Consider the following 21,103-nt stretch of genomic DNA (forward strand, 5'->3'; position numbering starts at 1 on the left):
TCTGGGGGAGGCCATGGCCCCTGGACAGGTCTGGCCGAGCTGAGGAAACCAGGGTTCTGGTGGGGGGGTGGCCAGAGTGGCCTAGCAAGTGGCTAGATGATGGGGCACGGGTGTGCGACGCCCACATCCCGTATCGGAGCATCAGGTTAAGTCCTGGCTGCTCTGCCCCGATGCACCCAGGAAGGTGAGAGCCCCTGCCCCCCACGTGGAAGACGCAGATGGAATTTCTGGCTGTTGGCTTCAGCCTGGCCCAGCCCTGGCTGTTGTGGGCATCTGGGAAATGAACCAGCAGACTGCAGCCCCCTCTTCGCACTTCCTTCATGCTGCCTTTTAAATAATTAAAAAAAAAAAAAAAATGAAGAGACATTGCCATGAACGTCCAACTCTCAGAGGTAGGCAGTGGGCCCGGAGCTCTGTTGGGACTTATACGCAGAGGTCCCCTATATGTCCCCAAACCCTAAGGCCTATGCGCCCGGGGGCTATAGGATGCCACGCCAGGCATGCATCAGTGCAGTGGGTACAGCACTGCATCAGTGCCACAATCAGGCACAGCCCACCCACGGGCCTCAGCAAGCTTGGCTGTCACACGGGGTGTCTGTGTGGGAAGACAGCACCGGCCCTGTGGCCCCAGCCCTGCCCTGTCAGGTTCAGCCTTCCTGAGTCTCGCGTGGCCCAGTCTCAAATGTGCCACATTCGCTCCCGGGGCCCACTTGTGGCGCAGCTGGTCGGGCGGCCACCTGCCACTCCAGCACGCCGGGTCCACGCGCTGGGTGGAGTCCTGGCTGCCCTGCTTCTGATCCAGCTTCCCACAGTGCCCGGGCAAGCAGAAGAGGGCCCGAGTGTGGGCCCTGCACCCACTCGCAAGACCTGGCTCCTGGCTTCAGCAGACGGAAGGTTCTCCTGCCTACCTTCCACCTTTAAATGAAAGATCTAAAGAAGGGAGTGGGGGGCTGCTCCTGCCCGAGAGGCCCCCGGCTCTCCTGTCACCCGGCCCTCTGCCCGGCACAGGCCCCCAGCACGCCCTCCGCTACCACACTCAAGGCGCAGTGAGTAGGTGAACCGATGCAGCAGTAACCGGGCCTTTGGGCCCCAGGCTGGGGGGGTGGGGCAGGATGGTTGCCGGGGCGTCCTGAGCTTTGGAGGATGTTCACGGCACCCCTGGACACAGTGCCCACCCGAGTCCTCCCCAGACATGGCCAACTGTCCCCTGAGCCACACTGCCACCACAGTACCTGTGCTCGCCCCGCCCCCAGGGAGCCTCAGGCTTGGCTGCTGCCGAGTGTTTATTGTCACGACTGTACACGCCCGCTGGAAGCTTCCGGGCCCCCAGGATGTCAGGCACTGGGCAGGAGGGGCCGCTGCTCGTCGTCGCCCGCGTCGCCGGGAGGGAGTTCGTAGATGACACACAGGGAGGAGTACAGGCAGCCGAGGAAGGACACGAGGCTGGAGAAGTACATCACCCCGCTGGCACTGCCCACGGCCGAGGTCAGGGGCCCCAGGACCAGCGAGACCAGGATCTGGGCCAGGAAGTACTGGCAGCTGAGCAGGGAGATGTCCATGCCCATGCCCCGCCGGGTGCCGTCAGCGCTGGACCCTGCAAACTGACCCAGAGGAACCACATCAGCCCAGGCTGCCACGGCTGCCACTCAGGGCCCTGTTCCGTGCAGGCCCACACCGGCGGCAGCACGCTGGCTAGGCCTGGACTGCACAGTGTCTGTGCTGGGCGGGGCGGCCATGGTGGGGACATCCAGGACGGTGGAGGACGTCCCCAACTCCCAGGGCCCAGCGGGCAAAGCGGAGCCTTGGGCCTGAGGTGCAACCTGCCCAGCCCCTTGCGTCTCGCACTCAGGCCCCACAGGACCTGCCACTGAGCGGGCTCTTTGGGGAGGGGTGGACAGGGTCCCCACCTTCCGCCACACATGCCCCCAGGCTGCGGGGCGCGGACCACCCAGCGGCCAGGGTGCACACGTGGGCAGGGCGCTGGCTGGGAGGCGAGAGAAGCCTGGGCGCTCAGAGCTGCCCCTGCCCCTGCGGGGAGCTCCAAGAACGGGCTCCACAGGAAGCGGCTCTGGGCACCGTGGTCGGCCCGAACCCACGGCCCAAGTGGAATGGGAGTGCCCAGGAGGCCCCGTGGCCTCCACTGTCGGGACTGGCCACTCAGTGTCACCCTCTGACCCAGACTCGCACGTCCGTTACGCAGAGGACCGATCGGGGACAGCAGCCACCGAGATTTCAGCCCCTGTGGCCACTGCCCATTGTGTCTGACCATGGCAGAACCTGGGGGGCTGCACAGCCACGCCCAAAGACCCCGGAGCACCAGGTGGTTTCCCTATGGACAGTACGGGGGCGGGGATGGCCCAGGACGCCTGGGTTTACTTCCTAGCTCTGGCTCCTCTCTCCGGCTTCCTGCTAACACCCTGGGAAAGGCAGCTGAGGGCTCAAGTGACTGGGTGCCTGCCACCCAAGGGAGACCCGATGGAGGGCTCAGCCTCAGCCTGGTCTAGCCACTGCGGGCACCTGGGGTGGGGCCCAGGGGATCAGAGCTCGCTCTGTCTCTGTCACTCTGTCTCTCTTCTTCTCAAATATATTCTTTAAAAATACAGAGAGAAACAAGAAGAGAAAAAAGTACCACGCGCAGAGACTTGTCAGAGACGTCAAACTTCAAAACAAGTTAGGGCCGGGCCTGGGAGGCGCGGCCGCGGGGTGAGGGGAGCGAGAAGCCCCGTCACCACGGTGGTCGTCCGGGGCGGGAGGCAGCCGCACTGGGGCTCCCACGCGGCCTTGAAGAGGAAGGGGGCGCGGACCCGGGCTCCGCAGGGACAGCCCTGGACACAGCGGGGCCAAGGCGGTGCTGAGACCGCGGCGACCCACTTGGGCCAAACACCCGGACAGGCACCCCCACGGGGACAGCAGGCGGACTCCTGCTCAGGCCTGGGGCCCGGGGCCTGGGGGATGCGGAGACAGCTGCTGCACGCGTGGGCTCAACACGCTGACTCGTACACGTGAAATGGTGAGTTGAGAGGTTTTTCAGCTCTTAGAGAAATCTCCCTGCTGGACAAATCCCCACACCCGGTTGAGCGGCTCGGCCTTCCACGCTGCCTTGACTGAAATCCCGACTGTGCTGTGGGGCTCACGGTCACGGTCACCCTGCATTCCCACATCACTTCACTCAGAGGGGCAGGGAGGGTGCCTCCTCCCCAGGGCCTGGGGGCTCTGCTAGGGAAGCGGGGGGTCCTGGGGGCCCTGCTCTTCAGCCTGACAAGGGCCAGCGTCCACACTTGCTGGGTCCCGCGCGTCGCACGCAGGCACTCACCTTCTTGCTCTGGTAGTAATCGCAGAGCAGGGAGTAGGGCAGGGTGCACAGCGTGGAAAACAAGATCCCGTAGGTTACGCACAGGGACAGGACCACGTAGAGGTTTCTGGACAGCGTGGCCAGCCCGGTCCCCAGGCCGAAGGCGAGATAGGCGATGAAGTAGAGGGTGCGGACACTCAGGAACTCCTCCAGCTTCTCCAGGATTGCTGTGGGCCCACGCGGGTGAGCGACCCCCGCGGCCCCAGGCACTCAGCCTCCCTGGACTGCCGTCGGGGCTGACCCCGGAGCTGGCGGTGGTGGGCACCCAGGACACTGCAGTCTGGGAGGCTGGCAGGCCCCGGGTGTCCCTGTCCACTGCCAACCCCAGCTGGGTCCCCAGGGCATCGGCGGGCAGAGAGGTCTTTGGGCTGAAACACCCATGAGGCCCACGGAACTCTGCACCTGTGTCGTTACTGTCCTGTGTCCCCTTCCACACTGGGGACACCGCAGCCCAGCGCCTGGCCGCCAGCAGGACGATGTGGCTCCAAGAACACTGGGCCCCTTCCCCACGTCCGATGCCCCCGCCTGGCTGCGGGCCATGAACGCCCCGTGCCTGCCACAGCCACCCGCTGAGCTCTGACAAACTCAGCCCGGCCCCAGCCCCGAGGCGGTGACTCGGCCACTGAGACAGGACACACAGCCCGGGCCGTCCGGCCAGCTGCCTGCTGCTACCTGGCCCTGGAGTGAACCAAAGATGCGTGTTCTGTGGCCGCCGAGCTGCGAGGGCCGGGGCCATGGCGGCGACAGGGACCGCCCAGCTGACACAGCCAGAAATCTCTCTTCCCTGGCCTTTCACAGCGAAAACCCGCAGACCCCGCGCACGCGGCCACCGGGCTCCCCGGGACCGGCACCCTGGGGGCTGCTGTGAGCCTTCTGCTTCCTGTGCCCCACGGTCACCCAGGCACAAAGCCTCAGGGTCGGCTCAGACTCTGGCCTCTGCCCACCCCGCAGTTCCGTGAACTCGCTCCGTCCTCCTCCCCACGGGCAGCCATTCCACAGAGCCACGTGGGCGGGCCGTGGGCAGGGCTGGCAGGCCTAGGAGTGGCCGCGTGGTTCACCCCCGGGGCCAGCGCTGGCCCACACAGGCATGCACGCGCCCCCTCCATGGGCCACCAGCTCTCTGAGGCCCGAGGGTCTCTGCCCCCTGCAGCCAGGCGGCCGGCGAGGGCCCACCGGAGACGGCGCGTCCCCCCACGGGCGCAGGGGAGGGGCGGGGCGCGGTACCTGAGTAGAAGGCGGCGCTGAAGGCGTAGATGCACAGGCCCCAGCAGCCCATGGTGACGCCGCTGCTGTACTTCTCGTAGGCCTCCGACGAGTGCGGGGCCTTGGGGTCCCCCTGGAACACCACCTCGCCCATGAAGTCCGTGTAGAAGAGCAGCATCCCCTCGAACGACAGCCACCCTGGGGGGGGGGGGGCGAGAAGGGGCTGAGCCCAGAGCACTGGCCGAGCGCCCACCGACGGTCAGAGCAGCCAGCGGTCAGAGCAGCCAGCGGTCTGCAGGTTCCAGAATTAGAGAGCTGCCTGGAGGGGCCGGCGCTCCGCCCTGGGATCAAGCTGCCGCCCGCAGCGCCCGCATCCAAACGGGCGCCCGCATCCAAACGGGCGCCGGTTCGAGTCCTGGCTGCTCCACTTCCCATCCCGCTCCCTGCTAACCCAGATGGAATTCCTGGCTCCTGGCTTCTGCAGCCATGCGGGGAGTGAGCCAGTGATGGGAGCTCTCTGTCTCTCTCTCTCTCTAACTCTGCCTTTCAAATAAACCTGGAGATAAAAAAGCCCCTAGCACTTTACCACCTGGAACCAAGCTCTGGCAAGACTGCAGATGTCCTTCCATTCTTTGCTTTTAATAAACACGTATTTTTAAAAGCATGCAATGGGACGCTGCCCGAGGCGCTCCGGCTGCCTGAGCCGGGGTCCCCAGGAGGCGTGGGAGAACACGCGCGCGCGAGCTGCTCCACCGGCTGGTTCACGCCCCGGGCCAGGAGCCTCTCCGGGTCGCCCACGTGGGTGCAGGGGCGCAGGGAGCGGAGCCACGGTCACGCGCTGCGGCCCAGGGCACGCGGGCGGGAAGCTGCGTCTGCCCGGCCCTGCCCGCGCCCACGCACGGAACGGCGAGCGAGCCCGCAGGGCCCAAAGCCAGGGACGCAGACGTCAGGCTCCTCGCCTGGGGCCGCACGGCCTTCTAGAGGGCCAGGCCGACCTACGGCACGCGCGGTGAGCGCCCTGGGCCGCCTCGCTCCCCATCGCAGCTCGGCCGCACGAGGGACGCCGGCAGAACCAAACGCGCGGAGTGGGGGGACGAGAGCTTCTCCACCGTATCGCAGGCCAGGCCTCGCGGCGGCTCCGCCGGAGCTGGGCACAGCCGCGGCCACCGCTGGGCCGAGGCCCGTCCCGGGTGCTCGACGCCACCTTGCGCTGAAGCTGCGTCGCGGGAGCCCGGGTGTAGACGCCCGGTGGGGGGGGGGGGGCGGGCCGAGCGCTCACCCAGGAAGTGGTTGACGCAGAGGCTGCGCAGCGCGCGGGGCATGTGGCAGATGGTGGCCCAGAGGCGCCTGGCGGACAGCGGCGGCTCGGCCTGCTCGGCGGAGCCCGTCAGCTCGCTCTCGTACTTCACGCCGTTCAGTAGGATGTTTGCCACCTGCAAGGGAAGCCGGGTACCCGGCCTCAGCGCGGGCACAGCGCGGAGTAAGTCCAAGGTCCAGGCGTGTCCACGGAGAGCGGCTGCCCAGGATCGCTGGGAACGGCCGCCCCAAGTCCTGGCCGGACAGGTGGGCCTCCGGGGGCTGGGCAGCGCCGCCCGCCCTGGCACCCCCGTGACCAGCGCCAGCCGGCGGGGTGCGGGGTGCTTCCTCCCGGGGACCCTTCCCCAGGCGCCCTGCCCGGGTCGGCCATGCGGACCTTTAGGGGGACATAGATGTGTGGGGGCCACGCAGGAGGCGCGTGGGTTTCGGCAGCACTGCCTGGGCCCGGGTGGGTTTCTTCCCACGGCACACGGCGTGCTGGGGTACCAGCGGGGCCGATCGGAAGACAGAGCGGAGATTCCAACCGCACACCCCAAGATCTGGGTGCAGGTGGGTGCGTCCCTCCCGGGTCACCTAGAGTGAGGGCGACATCGCAGCCTTTGAGGATAGCGGCTGCCCGACCCTCGAGGTGTCCCAGCCTGCAGACCCGGGCAGACACAGGCCGTGTGCACCCCTGGTCTGAGCAAAGCCGGTCAAAGGCCCGGCCCGGGCTGGACATGACCGCAGACAGCTGCTCCAGCGCCGGCCAGCTCTGACCGGACCACCCCTCCGGCAACGGCCTGACCACAGCCCTCCTTACTTGCAGGAGCCTCCAGTCTGACCTTTGTCTCTGCAGAAGAGGCCGCTGGCCCTGAGGACCCTGCATCTGGCTCGAGGAGATGGCCGACGGGGCCACCCGGCACCACTTGGGGGTCTTACGTTTCTCCTCTTTCAGGAAGACTCAGAGCCACACAGCCTGAACGGGCCCTGGACTGGCCACTCACACGAGGCTTACTGCCGAGTGCCGGGAGTCAGCCCTGGCCTGAGTCACCTTTGGGCAAAGGTGGCCGCGGTCTAGGAGCTGCACCTGACCCAGAGCCACCCATGCCGGGCCCGCCGACCTGGGAGCTTAGATGGTGGCTGGGACTTGCAGCTTCGTCGTCTGGGCCACCAGGAGGGGACGCCAGCTGCTGCCCCTGCGCTGGCTGCCCCGGCATGTGCACCCACCTGTTGGCTGAAGGTCACGTTCCTCCTCCTGCTCGTGTCCGGCCCCCCTCCTCCGGCCGCGTCCGGGAGAGCCAAGGTCTGGGGTCTCTTGAGGATCCCAGATGACCGAGGCTTGGGGGTATCCAGGGAGCCCACCCTTAGAACGTCTCCGTCTGCGGCCAGGGCGCCCTCCGTCCTGTCCAGGAGGCCCCGGTCCTGGCGGTAGAAGCTGTCGGGGGCCCGGGGGAAGCTGACGCTGAGCGGCTGCCTGGGGGCGCTGCCGGGCATGGCCAGGTAGGGGTCCTGGGCGCCCGTGAAGCAGTCGATGAGGACGCTGTCGATGTGGGCGGCGCCGAAGGACGAGGCGAACTCGTTAATGCCCGTCAGGGAGCTGTCCCTGCTGACGAAGCTGCCGTACTTGGGCGTGAGGGGGCTCAGCGGGGAGATGGGGCTGGAGAAGCTGGCGTAGAAGCTGGTGGCCGTCTGCGCGGGCAGCGGGTCGCCGGCGCCTTCCTCCGGCGGGGCGGGCGGCGACGGCGGCAGCGGGAGGCTGGGACTCTTCATGGCCGTCCTCTTCTCGCCAGGCGGCCGCAGGGGCCGCTCAGGGATGCTGACAAGGGTCAGGACGGTGGTGACGCTCAGGGTGATGGCGGTGAAGATGTAGATGACGCGGAGCTGGCCCCCCAGGGCCCTCCCGAAGCGCGTTTTGTCCCAGTGGATCCCCCCGACCACGTATCCAAACCCTCCTCCGAGACCTGGGGAGAGAGACAGGGCAAGAGCGCCCTCCTGCGGCCAGGCAAGGAGCCCCTGGGGACAGCCGCACCCCAGCTCCCCCGCATGGTGTCCACCCCACCGAGGGTGTCCCCGCCCCTGCCCTCCAGGCACCTGCCACGCCCCTCCTGGTGCTAACCTTGAGAATAAAAAGTATAATAATACACGCCGGAGGGAACAGGAAGGACTCCCACACCTGGGAAGGCAGAGGCCGGGAGTGGGCGGGGCCGAGGCTGTGTTAAACATGGACACAGGTGCGGCCAGGCCGGGACAAGGGAGGAGCCTTCTTGGTCACTCCTGAGGCACACATGAAAGGCTGAGCTGAGCAAGCGGAGGGCTGGCTTTCCCCAGGAGCGGACGGGTCAGGGGGAGCCCCTGGCGTGTGGGGTACACCCCAGGAGTGGATGGGTCAGAGGGAGCCCCTGGCGTGTGGGGTACACCCCAGGAGTGGACGGGTCAGGGGGAGCCCCTGGCGTGTGGGGTACACCCCAAGAGCGGACAGGTCAGGGGGAGCCCTGGCGTGTGGGGGTACACCCCAGGAGTGGACGGGTCAGGGGGAGCCCTGGCGTGTGGGGTACACCCCAGGAGTGGACGGGTCAGGGGAGCCCTGGCGTGTGGGGTACACCCCAGGAGTGGACGGGTCAGGGGGAGCCCCTGACATGTGGGGGTACACCCCAGGAGTGGACGGGTCAGGGGGAGCCCCTGGTGTGTGGGGGTACTCTCAAAGCACCTGCTGGTCAAGGGCAGACTCCTCACCAGCAGGGGGAAACGGGACCCTGAGCCCGCCTCCCAGAGGGCAGAATGGCCGAACGCAGATGCACCCGGAGAGAAACCAGATCTGCATGATGGCTGCAGAGGGGGCAGGGATGTCAGGGGCATGGAGCCAGCTGTATACACACACACATGTGTGTCAGGGGCATGGAGCCAGCTGTATACACACACGTGTCAGGGACCCTGGAGCCGGCTGTATACACACACATATAGGGATACTTGAGCTGTCTGTATACACACACACATGTCCAGGACACTGGAGCCGGCTGTATACACACACATAGGGATACCTGAGCTGTCTGTATACACACCCGTGTGTCAGGGGCATGGAGCTGTCTGCATGCACACACGTGTGTCACAGACTCTGGGGCCAGCTGTGTACACGTTAGGGATGCCTGAGCTGTCTATACCCACAGATACACATCTAGCAGTGGCTTGACAGTACTTCCACAGGTTCACAGAAAATGGATTTGAAAGATAAGCTTATTTTAGTGCAAAATATTTTAAAATTCACACACATGAGGCATTCTCAAAAAGTTCATGGAAGTGCATATTATAAAATAGCTATGTGTGGATTTCAGAATGTTTCTGCAACAAAATAAACTTGTAATTCCATTATCCGTGAACTTCACATTTTTTTTTTAAATAATTGTGTGAAAGAGAAAAAGGGACCAGTGAATGCCCTGGTTCACCCCCAAACAGCTGCAATGGTCATGGCTGGGCTGGAGCCAAGCCGGACCCAGAACACGACCCAGAACACCTCCCACACGGGTGGCAGGGACCCAGCTACTTGAGTCGTCACTGCTGCTCCTCAGGGTCTGTGGGCACAGGAAGCTGGGGCTGGAGCCCAGGCACTGGGATACGGGACACAGGCATCCCGGAGAGCACCTGGCCCCGCCCCGTCTGCACCTGCACCTGCAAAGACACTCACCTGCCAGGAGGGCGTGGATGTTCAGGCCCCGGTCCTGGTCCACGGGGCTGCACACGTCCATCATGTAGGCGTGGCTGGGGTTGTCAGCCGAGTCTGCGCTGAAGTCCATCAGCACCACCCCGCACACCGTCAGGAGGATGCCCCACTTGTGGTTGGCGGCTGTGTCGGCCAGGGCTATGCCGATGTCCCTGCCATTGAGCAGGAGCGAGAGGCCCAGCAACGCCCCTGGAAGCAGAGGACAGTCGTCAGGCGCACAGGCAGAGCAGCCCCGTCTCCAGCCAGTCACCATGAAGTCTAGGACCTGCGTGTACACCGAGCTCCGAGCAGAGCGCGCGGACGGGGCCCCTGCTGGCGCGTCAGCTGTTTGCACGCGGCCAGGACTCTCCAGTCCGTCCATCAGGCAGTGAAGCCACGAGGTGAACCGCGTTCATTTGTTAAACAGAAGCCAAGCGATCTACTCTCACAGGCTGGGGGCATTCCCAGGGCAACCGTCCTAGCCTTTCCTAACAGGAAGCGTTTTTGTTTTTGTTTTTCCGTTTTATTTCCATGCCGAAACAACAGACCTATAGCCAGGACAAGTATGAAAGGGCGTCTCCTTCCAAACCTGGAGGTACACCGGTCACTCCACGCACCCAACAGCGGCTGCAGCAGGAATCCTGCAACAGAGAGGCCGCCCGCACTGAGACCCAGCCTCGCGACGCCCCGCGGCGCCCCCGTGCGGCGAGCAACCAGATGACGGCCTGCACTCGGCAGCAAAGCCCAGACTCCTGGCCCCGGGCAGCTCCTTAGGCACCCAGAGATCCCAGGGCCTGCCAGACCCAAGTCAGGTCAGGCTTTGCAGCACGGGCCTGTGGCATGAGATGGCGGCAGTCTGCTCCCGGGATGGGATCGGCCACACCCATGTTTGCCACCTTCACTCTTGTTCTTCCGATACCCCCACCCCCACCCTCAAGTTGCGTCAACTGGGGCTTCCAGAAGCTTCTGGAAGTCTCCGGAGGCCATCCACCACCGGGGCTCACCGAGGATGGGGCTGATGAACCACACCAGGCTGTAGAGCTGGTCGGGCAGGCCCATCTGCAGGAGCACCGGGGTCACGTACGCCGTCTCCATGGCGTAGCTGAACTCAACGCCGAACAGGATGCAGCCGTTGAAGAGCAGCTCCCGGAAGGACCTCTGGGGGTGCAGCTCCCCGAAGTCCACCAGCTCGATGGGACACGGGGTATTTGGAGGAGGGGGCGGAGAGGGGCGGATGCATTTCCTCCTCTTGGGGTGTCGCTTGAAGTTGTTGGCCCGGTGGCTGAGGTGCCGAGTCACGGAGCCCACGGAGCCCGAGACCTGCGACCTCCACAAGTCCTTAGGGGCCACGCTGGGGAAGAGGGCCTCTCCTGGAGGGGTGCCGCTCGCCGCCGGTGCAGTCATGGTGGGGAGGGCCTGCGAGGGAAGCCGGGCGGGGGACCACGGTCACTTTCGCCTCGGACCGCCTTTGCCACATGCCACACTGCTTCTAAGAGGGACACCTTTCTGGCTCTCGTGCTGTGCTCCCCGCTGGCCCGGGGCCTTTTCCCCAGCAGGGCGGCTCATCCGCTCATGGCACCGAAGCCCGATGCCGCTCCCTGCCCAGGGAGAGGACGCCCAGGCCTCAGGCCCCACCTGAAACCTGTAGGGACTGTGCACCAAACAGAAGCTCCCGTCTGCAGGGCAGGCACAGGACTGCCGCGTGACAAGAGCAGCCGGCAGCCCAGCGGCTCTGCGCCCCTGAGGACGCGGGGCTGTCGTTGCTGCGGCCCATTTCCAGGGCTAGGTTTGCTCCTCCCCGAAGGTCTGCAGGGATCAGAGGGGAGGAGAGACCAGACGTGGGACAGGGACACCTACAGGCACCCCGAGCTCCCCAGGATGGAGGGTCCTGGCCCGTCCTCTTCACTTCCAACACTCCCTGGGAGTCAGTCACAGGGGTCTCGTCCCCGGGAGGGGTCTTGTCCCCGGAGGGGTCTCGTCCCCGGGAGGGGTCTCGTCCCCGGAGGGGTCTCGTCCCCGGGAGGGGTCTCGTCCCCGGAGGGGTCTCGTCCCCGGGAGGGGTCTCGTCCCCGGGAGGGGTCCACGCCCTGTCTTCCAGCACCAACAGTGTCACAGGAGTCCTGACTTACAGGGGTGGCGAGTGCTGCCGTTAGAGAAACTAAGAACCAGTGAGGAGGGTGAGAGAGGTTTCCAGCGCTGGCACTGTGGCACTGCAGGTTAGAGCCAGACCCTGTGGTGCCGGCATCCCATATGAGCACCGGTTCAAGTCCCGGCTGCTCCACGTCCGATCCAGCTCTCTGCTGTGGCCTGGGAAAGCAGCAGAGGATGCCCAAGTCCTTGGGCCCCTGCACCCACGTGGGAGACCTGGAAGAGGCTCCCGGCTCCTGGCTTTGGCACAGGCCATTGCAGCCATTTGGGGAGTGACCAGGGGATGAGAGATCACTCCGATTCTCCTCTCTCTAACTGCCTTTCAAATAAACAAACACATTTTTCAAAAAATAGATTTTTTTTCCTCCACCCTCAGCTTATTTTGGAACAATTTATATATATTTAAAGATTTATTTACTTATTTGAGAGGTAGAGTTACAGAGAGGGAGAGAGAGGTCTTCCATCCATTGGTTCACACCCCAGATGTTTGCAATGGCCTGGGCTGATCCAAAGCCAGGAGCCAGAAGCTTCTCCCGGGTCTCCCACGTGGGTGCAGGGGCCCAAGTACGTGGTCCATCTTCCACTGCTTTCCCAGGCGCATCAGCAGGGAGCTGGATCGGAAGTGGAGCAGCCGGGACTCAAACTGGTGCCCATGTGGGAAGCTGGTGCTGCAGGCAAGGCTTCACCTACTATGCCACAGCGCCGGCCCCTGGAGCAATGTTCACAATGCCCATGACCTAAGAAAAACATGAGCAAGTACATGACCTTCACCCCCACCCCCTTCCTCCTCCACGCCTGCCCTGTGTCCACGGGAGACCCACGCCCGAGCGCCCGACTGTTTCCCACGGCTTTGAAATTCATCCCGACTGGCAATATGAAGGGAGTGGGTTTCAGTGCGCTGACATGTGTGCATGTGTGTGCACGTGCGTGTGTGTCTGTGTCAGTCGCAAGGGAAGGAGGCAGACACAAACATCAGGGGCGTTCTGGAATTGTTTGATCTCTGACATAGCCCATCCCACTGGCCTCACAAAAAATGCAATTCACAAAATTCCCTTGCAAGTCCTTCCCGGGGGACAGCCTCCAAAGCAGGCCAGCTTTCCCAACGTGGGGAGGTTTCCCGAAGACGGCACTTGTCATCCGCCGAGACAAATGCTAGAGGCGCTCCGGCAAACCCAGCTCCCAGCTTCCGAACGAAGGCCCTTATTTCTGGTGTTAACTTTGGGCAGCTTCCATATAAATCATGCAACCTTTGTACCCAGAACTCACCCAGGGATTGTCCTCTGCGTTAGAAGACCCCAAGGGTGGAAACAGTCAGCTCTAGGGACACGTTAGCAGGATTCAGAACATCGAGTGAGGCCAGTGACCCACCCACCCTCCATCCACCCATCCTATTAATTCACCCATCTGACCAACAACCCCCACCCCCACATCCACCCTTGCAAACATCCACTCCCCCCCTCCCCCCCCCCCCGCCATCCTCAGCTGAATACAGAGGACCAAGATGCGGAAGGAAGCCCTAGGGGCAGAAGCAAGGCAGACTTCGGGCCTGGCCTTGGGTGGAAAAGTAGAGGAAGGCATTGCAAAAGTCGCGGGGGTCCTCTGTGAGAGACACGGGGCGGCACGTGGGCAGGGCGGGCTGTGCCGGGAGGGCAGGCAGCAGCTGATGCTGGCCGGACTGGGCGCCTGGCTAAGAGAGGGATTTTGTACCCAGGTGTTAGGGGTGACACGGCCAGACGGCCCACTTCCTGTCACCGTTAGATCTTCCTGTGTCCACAGAGAACCTCTCTCCTGTAACAAGCACAGGCCTAGGAACTATGCAGACAACGAATCCTCGTTTCCGATGGAGTTCACTTCCGAGGCCCAATCGAGATGCAGACTTCAAGGACGCTACGCTTGCTGCGTCCCCACGGTCCCGCTCTGGCGCACCCGAGCGTGGGTCATCTTACTCCCAAAGACCCAGGGAGGCACGAGCACCCCTGGGCATCACCCAGGCAGACAGTGCAAGAGCCAGGGCAGGGCCTGGCACGGGTGTGCGGGAAGCTGGGCCCTGCTCTGCCCGCGCCTCCCCCTCGGGCCCCAGCACCGAGCAGTGTCTGCTTTGCCCTGCAACCCGGACCTGCGCGCACTGCGTCTGAAGACTGCCGCTACTTCTGGAAAGAAGAACCAGGCGCCCGGTTTAGAAACATGCCTGGTTTTAACAGCCTATCGGGGAATATATTTTTGAAAATGGGAACCTTTTTGACCTTATTTAAAACAGATACGTACAAGGAGACAGCCCACTTTTCCACCTGCCGTGTGACGGCTTCACCACCACCTCCTCCACCCCAACCACGAGGCAGCCTGGCGAACGGAGGCCGCATCTGCCCGCCTAACGGCCCTCTAGCGCCTCAAACGGATTTAAACTTGAGCTTGAAAAGTCTTCACTAAGGGTTCATTTCAACTTTAGGGATCAGTAGTACCATTTCCATTTAAAGATATGTTTATTAAAGGCTGTCATGGGTACAGTGGCTAACACCTCTCCGATGCCTGCGTTCCAAGGCAGGGTCCCTGGGTTCCAGTTCCAGCTCCACTTCCCTGAGAATGCACCCTGCAAGGTGGCAGCTGAGGGCTCAAGGACCTGATGTCCCTGTCACCCACGTGGGAGACCTGGACTGAGTTCTGAGCTCTTAACCTTGACCTGGCCCAGCCCCAGCCCCAGCCCCAGCCCCAGCTGTGGTGGGCATTTGTGGAGTAAACCAGCAGATGGAAGATCCCTGTCCGTCTCTGTTCTCTTTCTGTATCTGGGCCTTTCAAATAAACTCAAAACCAAACCAATCCTGTTCATGAAAGTTTCTAGTAAGAGGAATTTTTAAAATGTATTTTAAATGGGTGAAAGGGAAATTTAAAATAATGAAAGAGTGGGTCAGCGCTGTGGCGTAGAGTGCCGGCATCCCATATGGGCGCTGGTTCTAGTCCTGGCAGCTCCACTTCTGATCCAGCTCTCTGCTGTGGCCTGGGAAAGCAGTGGAAGATGGCCCAAGTCCTTGGACCCCTGCACCCACGTGGGAGACCTGCAGGAAGCTCCTGGCTCCTGGCTTTGGATCGGCGCAGCTCCAGCCATTGCAGCCAATTGGGGAGTGAACCAGCGGATGGAAGACTTCTCTTTCTTTTTTTTTTTTCTCTCGCTCTCTCTCTCTCTCTGCCTCTGCTTCTCTGTGTAACTGACTTTCAAATAAATAAATCTTAAAAAAAAATAATGAAAGAATTTTTATAATCTTAAAAAAAATTCTTTGAGAGGGAGAGGGAGAGCGAGCACGCCCCATCCGTTGGTTCAGTCCTCGAATTCCTGCAATGGCTGAGACTGGGCTGGGCCAAAGCTGGGAGCTGAGGACCCAAGCCAGGTCTCCCTCATGGGCGGCAGGAACCCAGGCACCTGAGCTACCAACGCTGTCTCCCAGGGTCTGCATCGGCAGGAAGCTGGGGCCGGGGTGAGGGCGGGCCGTGAACCCAGGCTCCCAACGTGCAGCTCGGGCTCCTTAACCATCGGACCCCACCCCCCACCCCCCGAAACAGAACTCTCACCCGCTAATGCAAAGGTGCACCAGCTCACCCTGTCCACACTGGGCGACCGTTACTGGACCCGAAGGTTGCATGTGGGCCCCACAGAGCTCCCAGGAAACAGGGATACAGAGGACGCGTTGTAGGGTGTGTGTGCGCTTTGAAAGGCCAACGAAAAAGATCTTCCTTCTGCTGGGTCACTCCCCACATATCCACAGCAGCCAGGGCTGGGCAGGCTGAAGCCGCCAGCCAGGAGCTCAGTCTGGGTCTCCCCCGTGGACGGAAGGGACCCAGCCAGGCCAGCCGTCCTCTGCCGCCTCTCAGCGCGCACGTTAGCATGCAGCTGGATCAGGAGCCGGGCAGGCTCGCACGCCCGGGGGCTCGGACTCGGGTCGGGGGTCTCAGCTGCCACTGAGTTCGCCCGCCCCCGATGTTTAAAGCAAGGATGCGCACTTGGAGGCTGACTGCTACAGGTGCTCCCGGGGCCAGCGCTGGCTGGGAGTGAGCAGGCGCGCGGAACGGGCGTCTGACAGGACCCTACAACGAGCAGAAAGGACTTCCTCGGGTCCCCGCCGCACCTCGCACCATGCCAACTCCCTTCCACACTCCGCCTCCATCCAGCCTACGAGTTAATCCTGGAAGGGGGTCTTCGCGGACCACGCGAGAGCCCTGTGGACTTGGGGGGACGATTTAACCAGCTGTCCCCGAACTGGGTGGCCTGTTTCTCTCTGCACAGGGCCAGAGCCTCCTCCCTCCGAGGGCGAGGCCCTCGCGACCCTGGGCTTCCTGGGCACCTGGCTACCTCCCTGCGGGAGCCGGGAACAGCGCGGCGCCCTGAGTCATGGCAGAAGTTCCTTCCCAAGCATGCGGACCGCGGCCAGGGACTCAGGACAGCAGGGACAGCAGGGGCCCGCGGCCCCGCAGGGCCTGGCCTTGCCGAGGGATCAGCCTCTGGCAGGAGGTGGACCGGAAGTTGATGACACCTGCCCAGGTGACCAGGGAACAGGCCTCGGGCTCCGTAAACACACCCTGAGCCGGGAGCAAATTCCAAGCGTCCTGGCCTTGCCAGCCAGGGCGAAATCAACCCGCGGCCGGCGGCGCCCCTGTGCTGGGCCCCGGGGGTCCGCACGCAGGGGCCGAGGCGGGGCTCCATCGCGGTCCAGCGAGCCAGACAGGAAGAACAAAGGTCCCCGTGCCAACCTGGCCCGCGGCCCCGGCCTGCGACGCGGGAGGGAACGGTACCTGTGCGTGCAGACGGGAGGCATCCCCTCGCGAGGCTGGGCTCCTGCCCGCCCCCGGCGCCGCTCCGTCCCGGCCTCGCCGCCCCCGGCCCGCCGCGGCCGCTGCAGCATCACCCGCGGGCGGGGCCGTGACGTCACGGCGGCCTCGCGCCGGGGCCCGCAGAGCGGCGCTCACGCGGCACCGCCCGCCGCCGCGGCGCCGCGCACCCGCCCCGGTCCGGCCCCGCCGCCTCGGGGGCTCTCGCGGCTCTGGGCTTCCGGGGTTGCTTGGGGCCTGGGGGCGCTAGCGGGTCAGAGCCGTCGAGGGCGCTGGAGGTTTTGGGGCGCCCCCGGCATGGGCGGGGGGCGCTCGGGGACCGGGGGGCGCTCGCGGGTCAGGGCCGTCGGGGGCGCTCGCGGTCGGGGCGGTGGCGGTAGGGCTGCCCCTCGGGGCGATGAATAATCAGTGCTTTACCTGCAGGCACGGTGCGGTGAGCCCCTGCGCCCCCTGCCCGAGTGCTGGCGTCGAAGTGGCTGGGGGACCCCGCTGGCCGCAGGTGCAGCCGGGCCTGGAGCTGTGGCAGGGAACGTGGCGTGGGACGCAGACAGGGGCTCCCAGATCAGTCCCCCGTGACCAGACGGTGTGTCCATCTCCAGCTTCACGCCAGGCAGGAGCAGACCCTCACCGAGACCCCTTCCTGCCCTGTTAGGGACCGCCCCAACCCCCAGACGACCCCGCTGGAGCCTGCAGAAGCAGCTGCCCCCCCTCCCCCACCCGGGAAAACGCAACCCCGTTCCGTCCTCCTTGGGGGGCCGGGCCGCGGGACCCCCGCCTGCCTTGCCGGCTCCCCTGTGCTGGAGCGGAGGCCCCCACCGCGTGTGGTTCGCACGTGGCCTCCTGCCCATCTCCACTGCTGGCACCACCCGAGGAGGGCAGGTCCTGCCCCGGGCGGCCACGCTGGGGATTTGGACACACGCGGGACGAGCACGCAAGGTTGCTAAGAGGCGTGCGGGGACATAGCGACCCCTGAGGACGGGGAGGTCCAGGGGAGAGGAGGCGCGGGTGCTCCAGCCCTGGGCGGCAGGTGAAGGTGGTGTGACCCGAGCTGGGACGGTACTGAGCCTGCACAACCCTCCCCGCAGAAGTATGTGAGGGGTGCGGGCGTTGAACAGCGTGGCCGCTCTGTGATGTCCTGTCCCGGGCCGGCGCTGGGGCACAGCGGGTTCGGCCGCTGTCAGAGCTCCAGTTCAAGTCCCGGCTGTTCCACTCCCAATCCTCTCCCTGCTAATGGCCTGGGACAGCAGCAGAGACCAAGTACTCGGGCCCCTGCACCCACATGGTTGACCCAGATGGAGTTCGAGACTCCATCCAGCTCAGCCCAGGCTGGTGTGGGCATTTGGGGACTGAACCAGTGGGTGGAAGATCTCCCTCCCCACTCCCCATTCCTTTGCCTTTCAAGTAAATAATCTTTTTTTAAAAATTCACCTTTATTTATTTATTTATTTTTTGACAGGCAGAGTTAGACAGTGAGAGAGAGAGACAGAGAGAAAGGTCTTCCTTCTGTTGGTTCAACCCCCAAATGGCTGCTATGGCCGGTGCACCGTGCTGATCCGAAGCCAGGAGCCAGGTGCTTCTCCTGGTCTCCCATGGGGTGCAGGGCCCAAGCACTTGGGCCATCCTCCACTTCCTTCCCGGGCCACAGCAGAGAGCTGAACTGGAAGAGGGGCAACCGGGACAGAATCCGGCGCCCCAACCGGGACTAGAACCCGGGGTGCCGGCACCGCAGGCGGATGATAGAGGATTAGCCAAGTGAGCCGCGGTGCCGGCCTCAAGTAAATAATCTTTAAGTGAATAAAATATTTAGTAAAACATCACAGGGGCTGGCATTGTGGCATAGCAGACACAGCCACTGCCTGTGACATCAGCATCTCATATGGGTGCCGGTTCAAGTCCTGGCTGCTCCACTTCCACTCCAGCTCCCTGCTAACGCACCTGGGAAAGCAACAGAAGATGGCCCGAGTGCCTGTGACCCTGCACCCACGTGAGAGATCCCGACGCAGCTCCTGGCTCCTGGCTTCAACCTGGCGCAGCCCCAGCTGTTGTGGCCATTTGGGGAGTGAACCAGCAGATGGAAGACCTCTCTCTGTCCCTCTGTAACTCTGCCTTTCAAATAGATACATCTTTTCAAAGACCATGTATACAATGTATTCTTCTGTCATGTTGTACACGATAAATATACACTAGCTTTTTTCTTATTGTCAATTTAAATAGTTCCCCAGAGGAGGGTGTTAGGAAGCATGGGCCCGCGAGCTGGGCGATGTCGCGGTTTTTAAACTGGGCTGCTGGTGAGCCCTCACATGGAGGATGCCATGTGAAGAAAGATTCGTGGGTGGTGAGGGTCTGGCCATGCTGACATCTGGGAGGGGGGAAAGCATGTGCAAAGGGCCTGGGGTAGGAGTGAGCTGGGCTGAGCCGACTAGCGGTAGCTCAGAGAGTCACACGGCTTGTTACAAAACTGTGAGCCCAGGAGGGTGACGGGGCAGGCAGGCAGCTCTGTGCGGTGATGACGGGGCTTTGGGAGGCACACTCCGGCCGAGTGGGGACAACAGCGTGTTTCGGAGAGAGGGGTCGGCTTGTTCAGAGTGCAGGCTGCACAGGACAGGGCCTGGTGAGCACGAAGCTGCAGGATGGCCCGAGGGGAGGGAGTGGACACAGGCTGGAGGCCTGCCTGGAGGAGGGGCCTCGAAGGGTGTCTGCAGGAGGCTTGGCGAAAGGAATTGTATGTATTCTTTCTTTCTTTTTTAAAAAAGATTTATTTATTTATTTGAAAGAGTTACACAGAGAGAAGGAGAAGCAGAGAGAGAGAGAGAGAGAGAGAGAGAGAGAGAGAGAGAGAGATCTTCCATCCACTGGTTCACTCCCCAAATGGCCACAACGGCTGGAGCTGTGCCGATTCGAAACCAGGAGCTTCTTCTGGGTCTCCCACGTGGGTGCAGGAGCCCAAGCACTTGGCCATCTTCACTGCTTTCCCAGGCCATAGCAGAGAGCTGGATCGGAAGTGGGGACTTGAACTGGTGCCCATATGGGACCAGTTCCCATACGGCACTGCAGGCGGCGTATTTACCCACTACACAACAGCGCCAGCCCCTGTATGTATTCATTCAAAGATCACAAAGCTCAAAATGGAAAATGGACTGGCGGGGATCAGGGGACCAGGGGATCAGGGGACCAGGGTTTCAGGGGACCAGGTGGGTGTCTCGGAGGGAGGAGTCCGGGACAGTCCAGGTGGAAGGGCAGTGGAGAAGCTGCAGGCTCCGAGGCTGGTGTAGGGAGGTAAACCCAGGAGGACTTGGTGACAGAGTGAAGGCGGGGTCGGGGGAGGGCGAGGGTCGTAGGTCTGCAGTGGGTCACGCTGAGGACGAGGGGCCCAAGAAGCAGCGGCCTAACAGGGGTCCCAGGCGGTCAGTCAAGGAGGCTGGAGAGGAGCAGGACCCCAGGAAGCCAGGGGTCTCCCAGCTCCCAGCCATCCTGCGGTGCACGTGGTGACCAGCATGTGTCCAGGGGCCCCTGTCCCGCCTGCTGTGTCCTAGGAGGCAGCCCGGCAGGGTTGGGGACGCCCCAGCCCCGACCGCACCAGGCCAGTGGAGCCCTTTGGGGTGGCCCTGTGAACACATGGGCGCACCCGCAGGCGGCCTCCACGCTCAGTGAATCAGCAGCAGGCCGGTTCTCAGTTGATCCCGTGTGGCCCACGAATAATGTTCCAGTGTCCAGAGGGCCCTTGGTAGTGGAAGGGTCCCCGCCTCTGCCAGCCAGCCAGGCCGTGGGAGCGCGTTAGTCCCAGCCAAGCCAGGCTGGCAGGGCGGTGTGGCCTCCGCGGTGGCCACCAGGTGGGGGAAGAGCCCCATCCACAGCCTTGGCCACAGGCGCAGGCATCTTCTGACCTCGCGGCATCCGGGCTTCTGAGCGCGGATTCTTCCGTTTACTCTGTGAGCGGGGGCGCAGCCCCGTGGGTTTCTGTGAGCAGCGTTATTTCTAATGCAGGTCTCAGGCCGTCACCGTGGCGCGGGTTTCAGGTCCCTTAACCTCGGGCAGTCTCCCTACTATGAACCGGGCGTTAGCTGTGTCGTTGTTTGTCCGTGCAGAAGCCTGAGCCGTGGGGGCAGTGGGGCCCTGCCGCAGTCAGGGTTGGAGCAGGGGTTTGAACCCAGGACTGCGGGACTCGGGGACCCACCCTCTCCCGCAGTGGAGGAAGAGCCCCCGTGCCGTGCGTCCGGCCCTTCTCGGGTTCCTGGTGCACCTGCTCGCCACGGCACCCGCTGGGAGACGGTATGCGGAGCGCACAGAACCCACAGAGTCCTGCCCGTCCTCCGGCCTCCTCCATCTCCCGCACTCAGGGCCCGCAGCCCCTGGCCCTACTTACAGCAGCCACGACTAAGCCAGGGGCGCTGCCTGTTGTCTCCCGGTCAGAAGGTCTGGGCAGCCATGGAGCGCAGGTTGCACGAGGTGAGCGTGTGCCTGCGGCAGGGTGCCCTCTTGTACGACGCGTGAGTTCGTGACTTACTGACTGCCGCCACTGTTCTCTCTGCTTTCCAGGGTGGCTTTTGTGGCTCTGACCCGCGCTGCACACCTGCACACACAGGTACCTGCATGTA

At 63.5% G+C, this 21,103-nt stretch overlaps 1 protein-coding gene across 5 annotated transcripts; it reads right to left on the reverse strand.

Moving 5' to 3' along the window:
* Nucleotides 1-1,270: 1,270 nt before the first annotated feature.
* SLC45A1 (solute carrier family 45 member 1) lies at nt 1,271-16,728 on the reverse strand. 5 transcript variants are annotated; one of them, XM_070079336.1, is made up of 9 exons: nt 16,473-16,728; nt 10,550-10,961; nt 10,094-10,186; nt 9,531-9,755; nt 7,079-7,812; nt 5,835-5,988; nt 4,577-4,753; nt 3,314-3,519; nt 1,271-1,594 (listed from the first exon to the last, which is right to left on the reverse strand). In XM_070079336.1, exons 2-9 carry the CDS (start codon nt 10,947-10,949, stop codon nt 1,487-1,489), a joined length of 2,097 nt encoding a protein of 698 aa, XP_069935437.1. In that variant the 5' UTR covers nt 10,950-10,961; nt 16,473-16,728; the 3' UTR covers nt 1,271-1,486. The 5 variants fall into 5 exon arrangements, with proteins under 5 accessions (XP_069935437.1, XP_069935435.1, XP_069935436.1 ...); XM_070079334.1 differs by having other exon boundaries at nt 1,271-1,601; XM_070079335.1 differs by lacking the exon at nt 10,094-10,186 and having other exon boundaries at nt 1,271-1,601.
* Nucleotides 16,729-21,103: the final 4,375 nt, after the last annotated feature.

The sequence above is a fragment of the Oryctolagus cuniculus genome, chromosome 7, assembly GCF_964237555.1.
Source record: "Oryctolagus cuniculus chromosome 7, mOryCun1.1, whole genome shotgun sequence".
Lineage (NCBI taxonomy): Eukaryota > Metazoa > Chordata > Mammalia > Lagomorpha > Leporidae > Oryctolagus > Oryctolagus cuniculus.

Excerpts from the sequence above, each read along its gene's own strand:
- SLC45A1 (XM_070079334.1), bottom strand. The coding sequence starts at position 10,949 with ATGACTGCACCGGCGGCGAGCGGCACCCCTCCAGGAGAGGCCCTCTTC. Across the intron at positions 3,520-4,576 it reads CAGCGCCGCCTTCTACTCAG|CAATCCTGGAGAAGCTGGAG; the intron begins GTACCGCGCCCC and ends GTGGGCCCACAG. Across the intron at positions 1,602-3,313 it reads ATTACTACCAGAGCAAGAAG|TTTGCAGGGTCCAGCGCTGA; the intron begins GTGAGTGCCTGC and ends CCTCTGGGTCAG.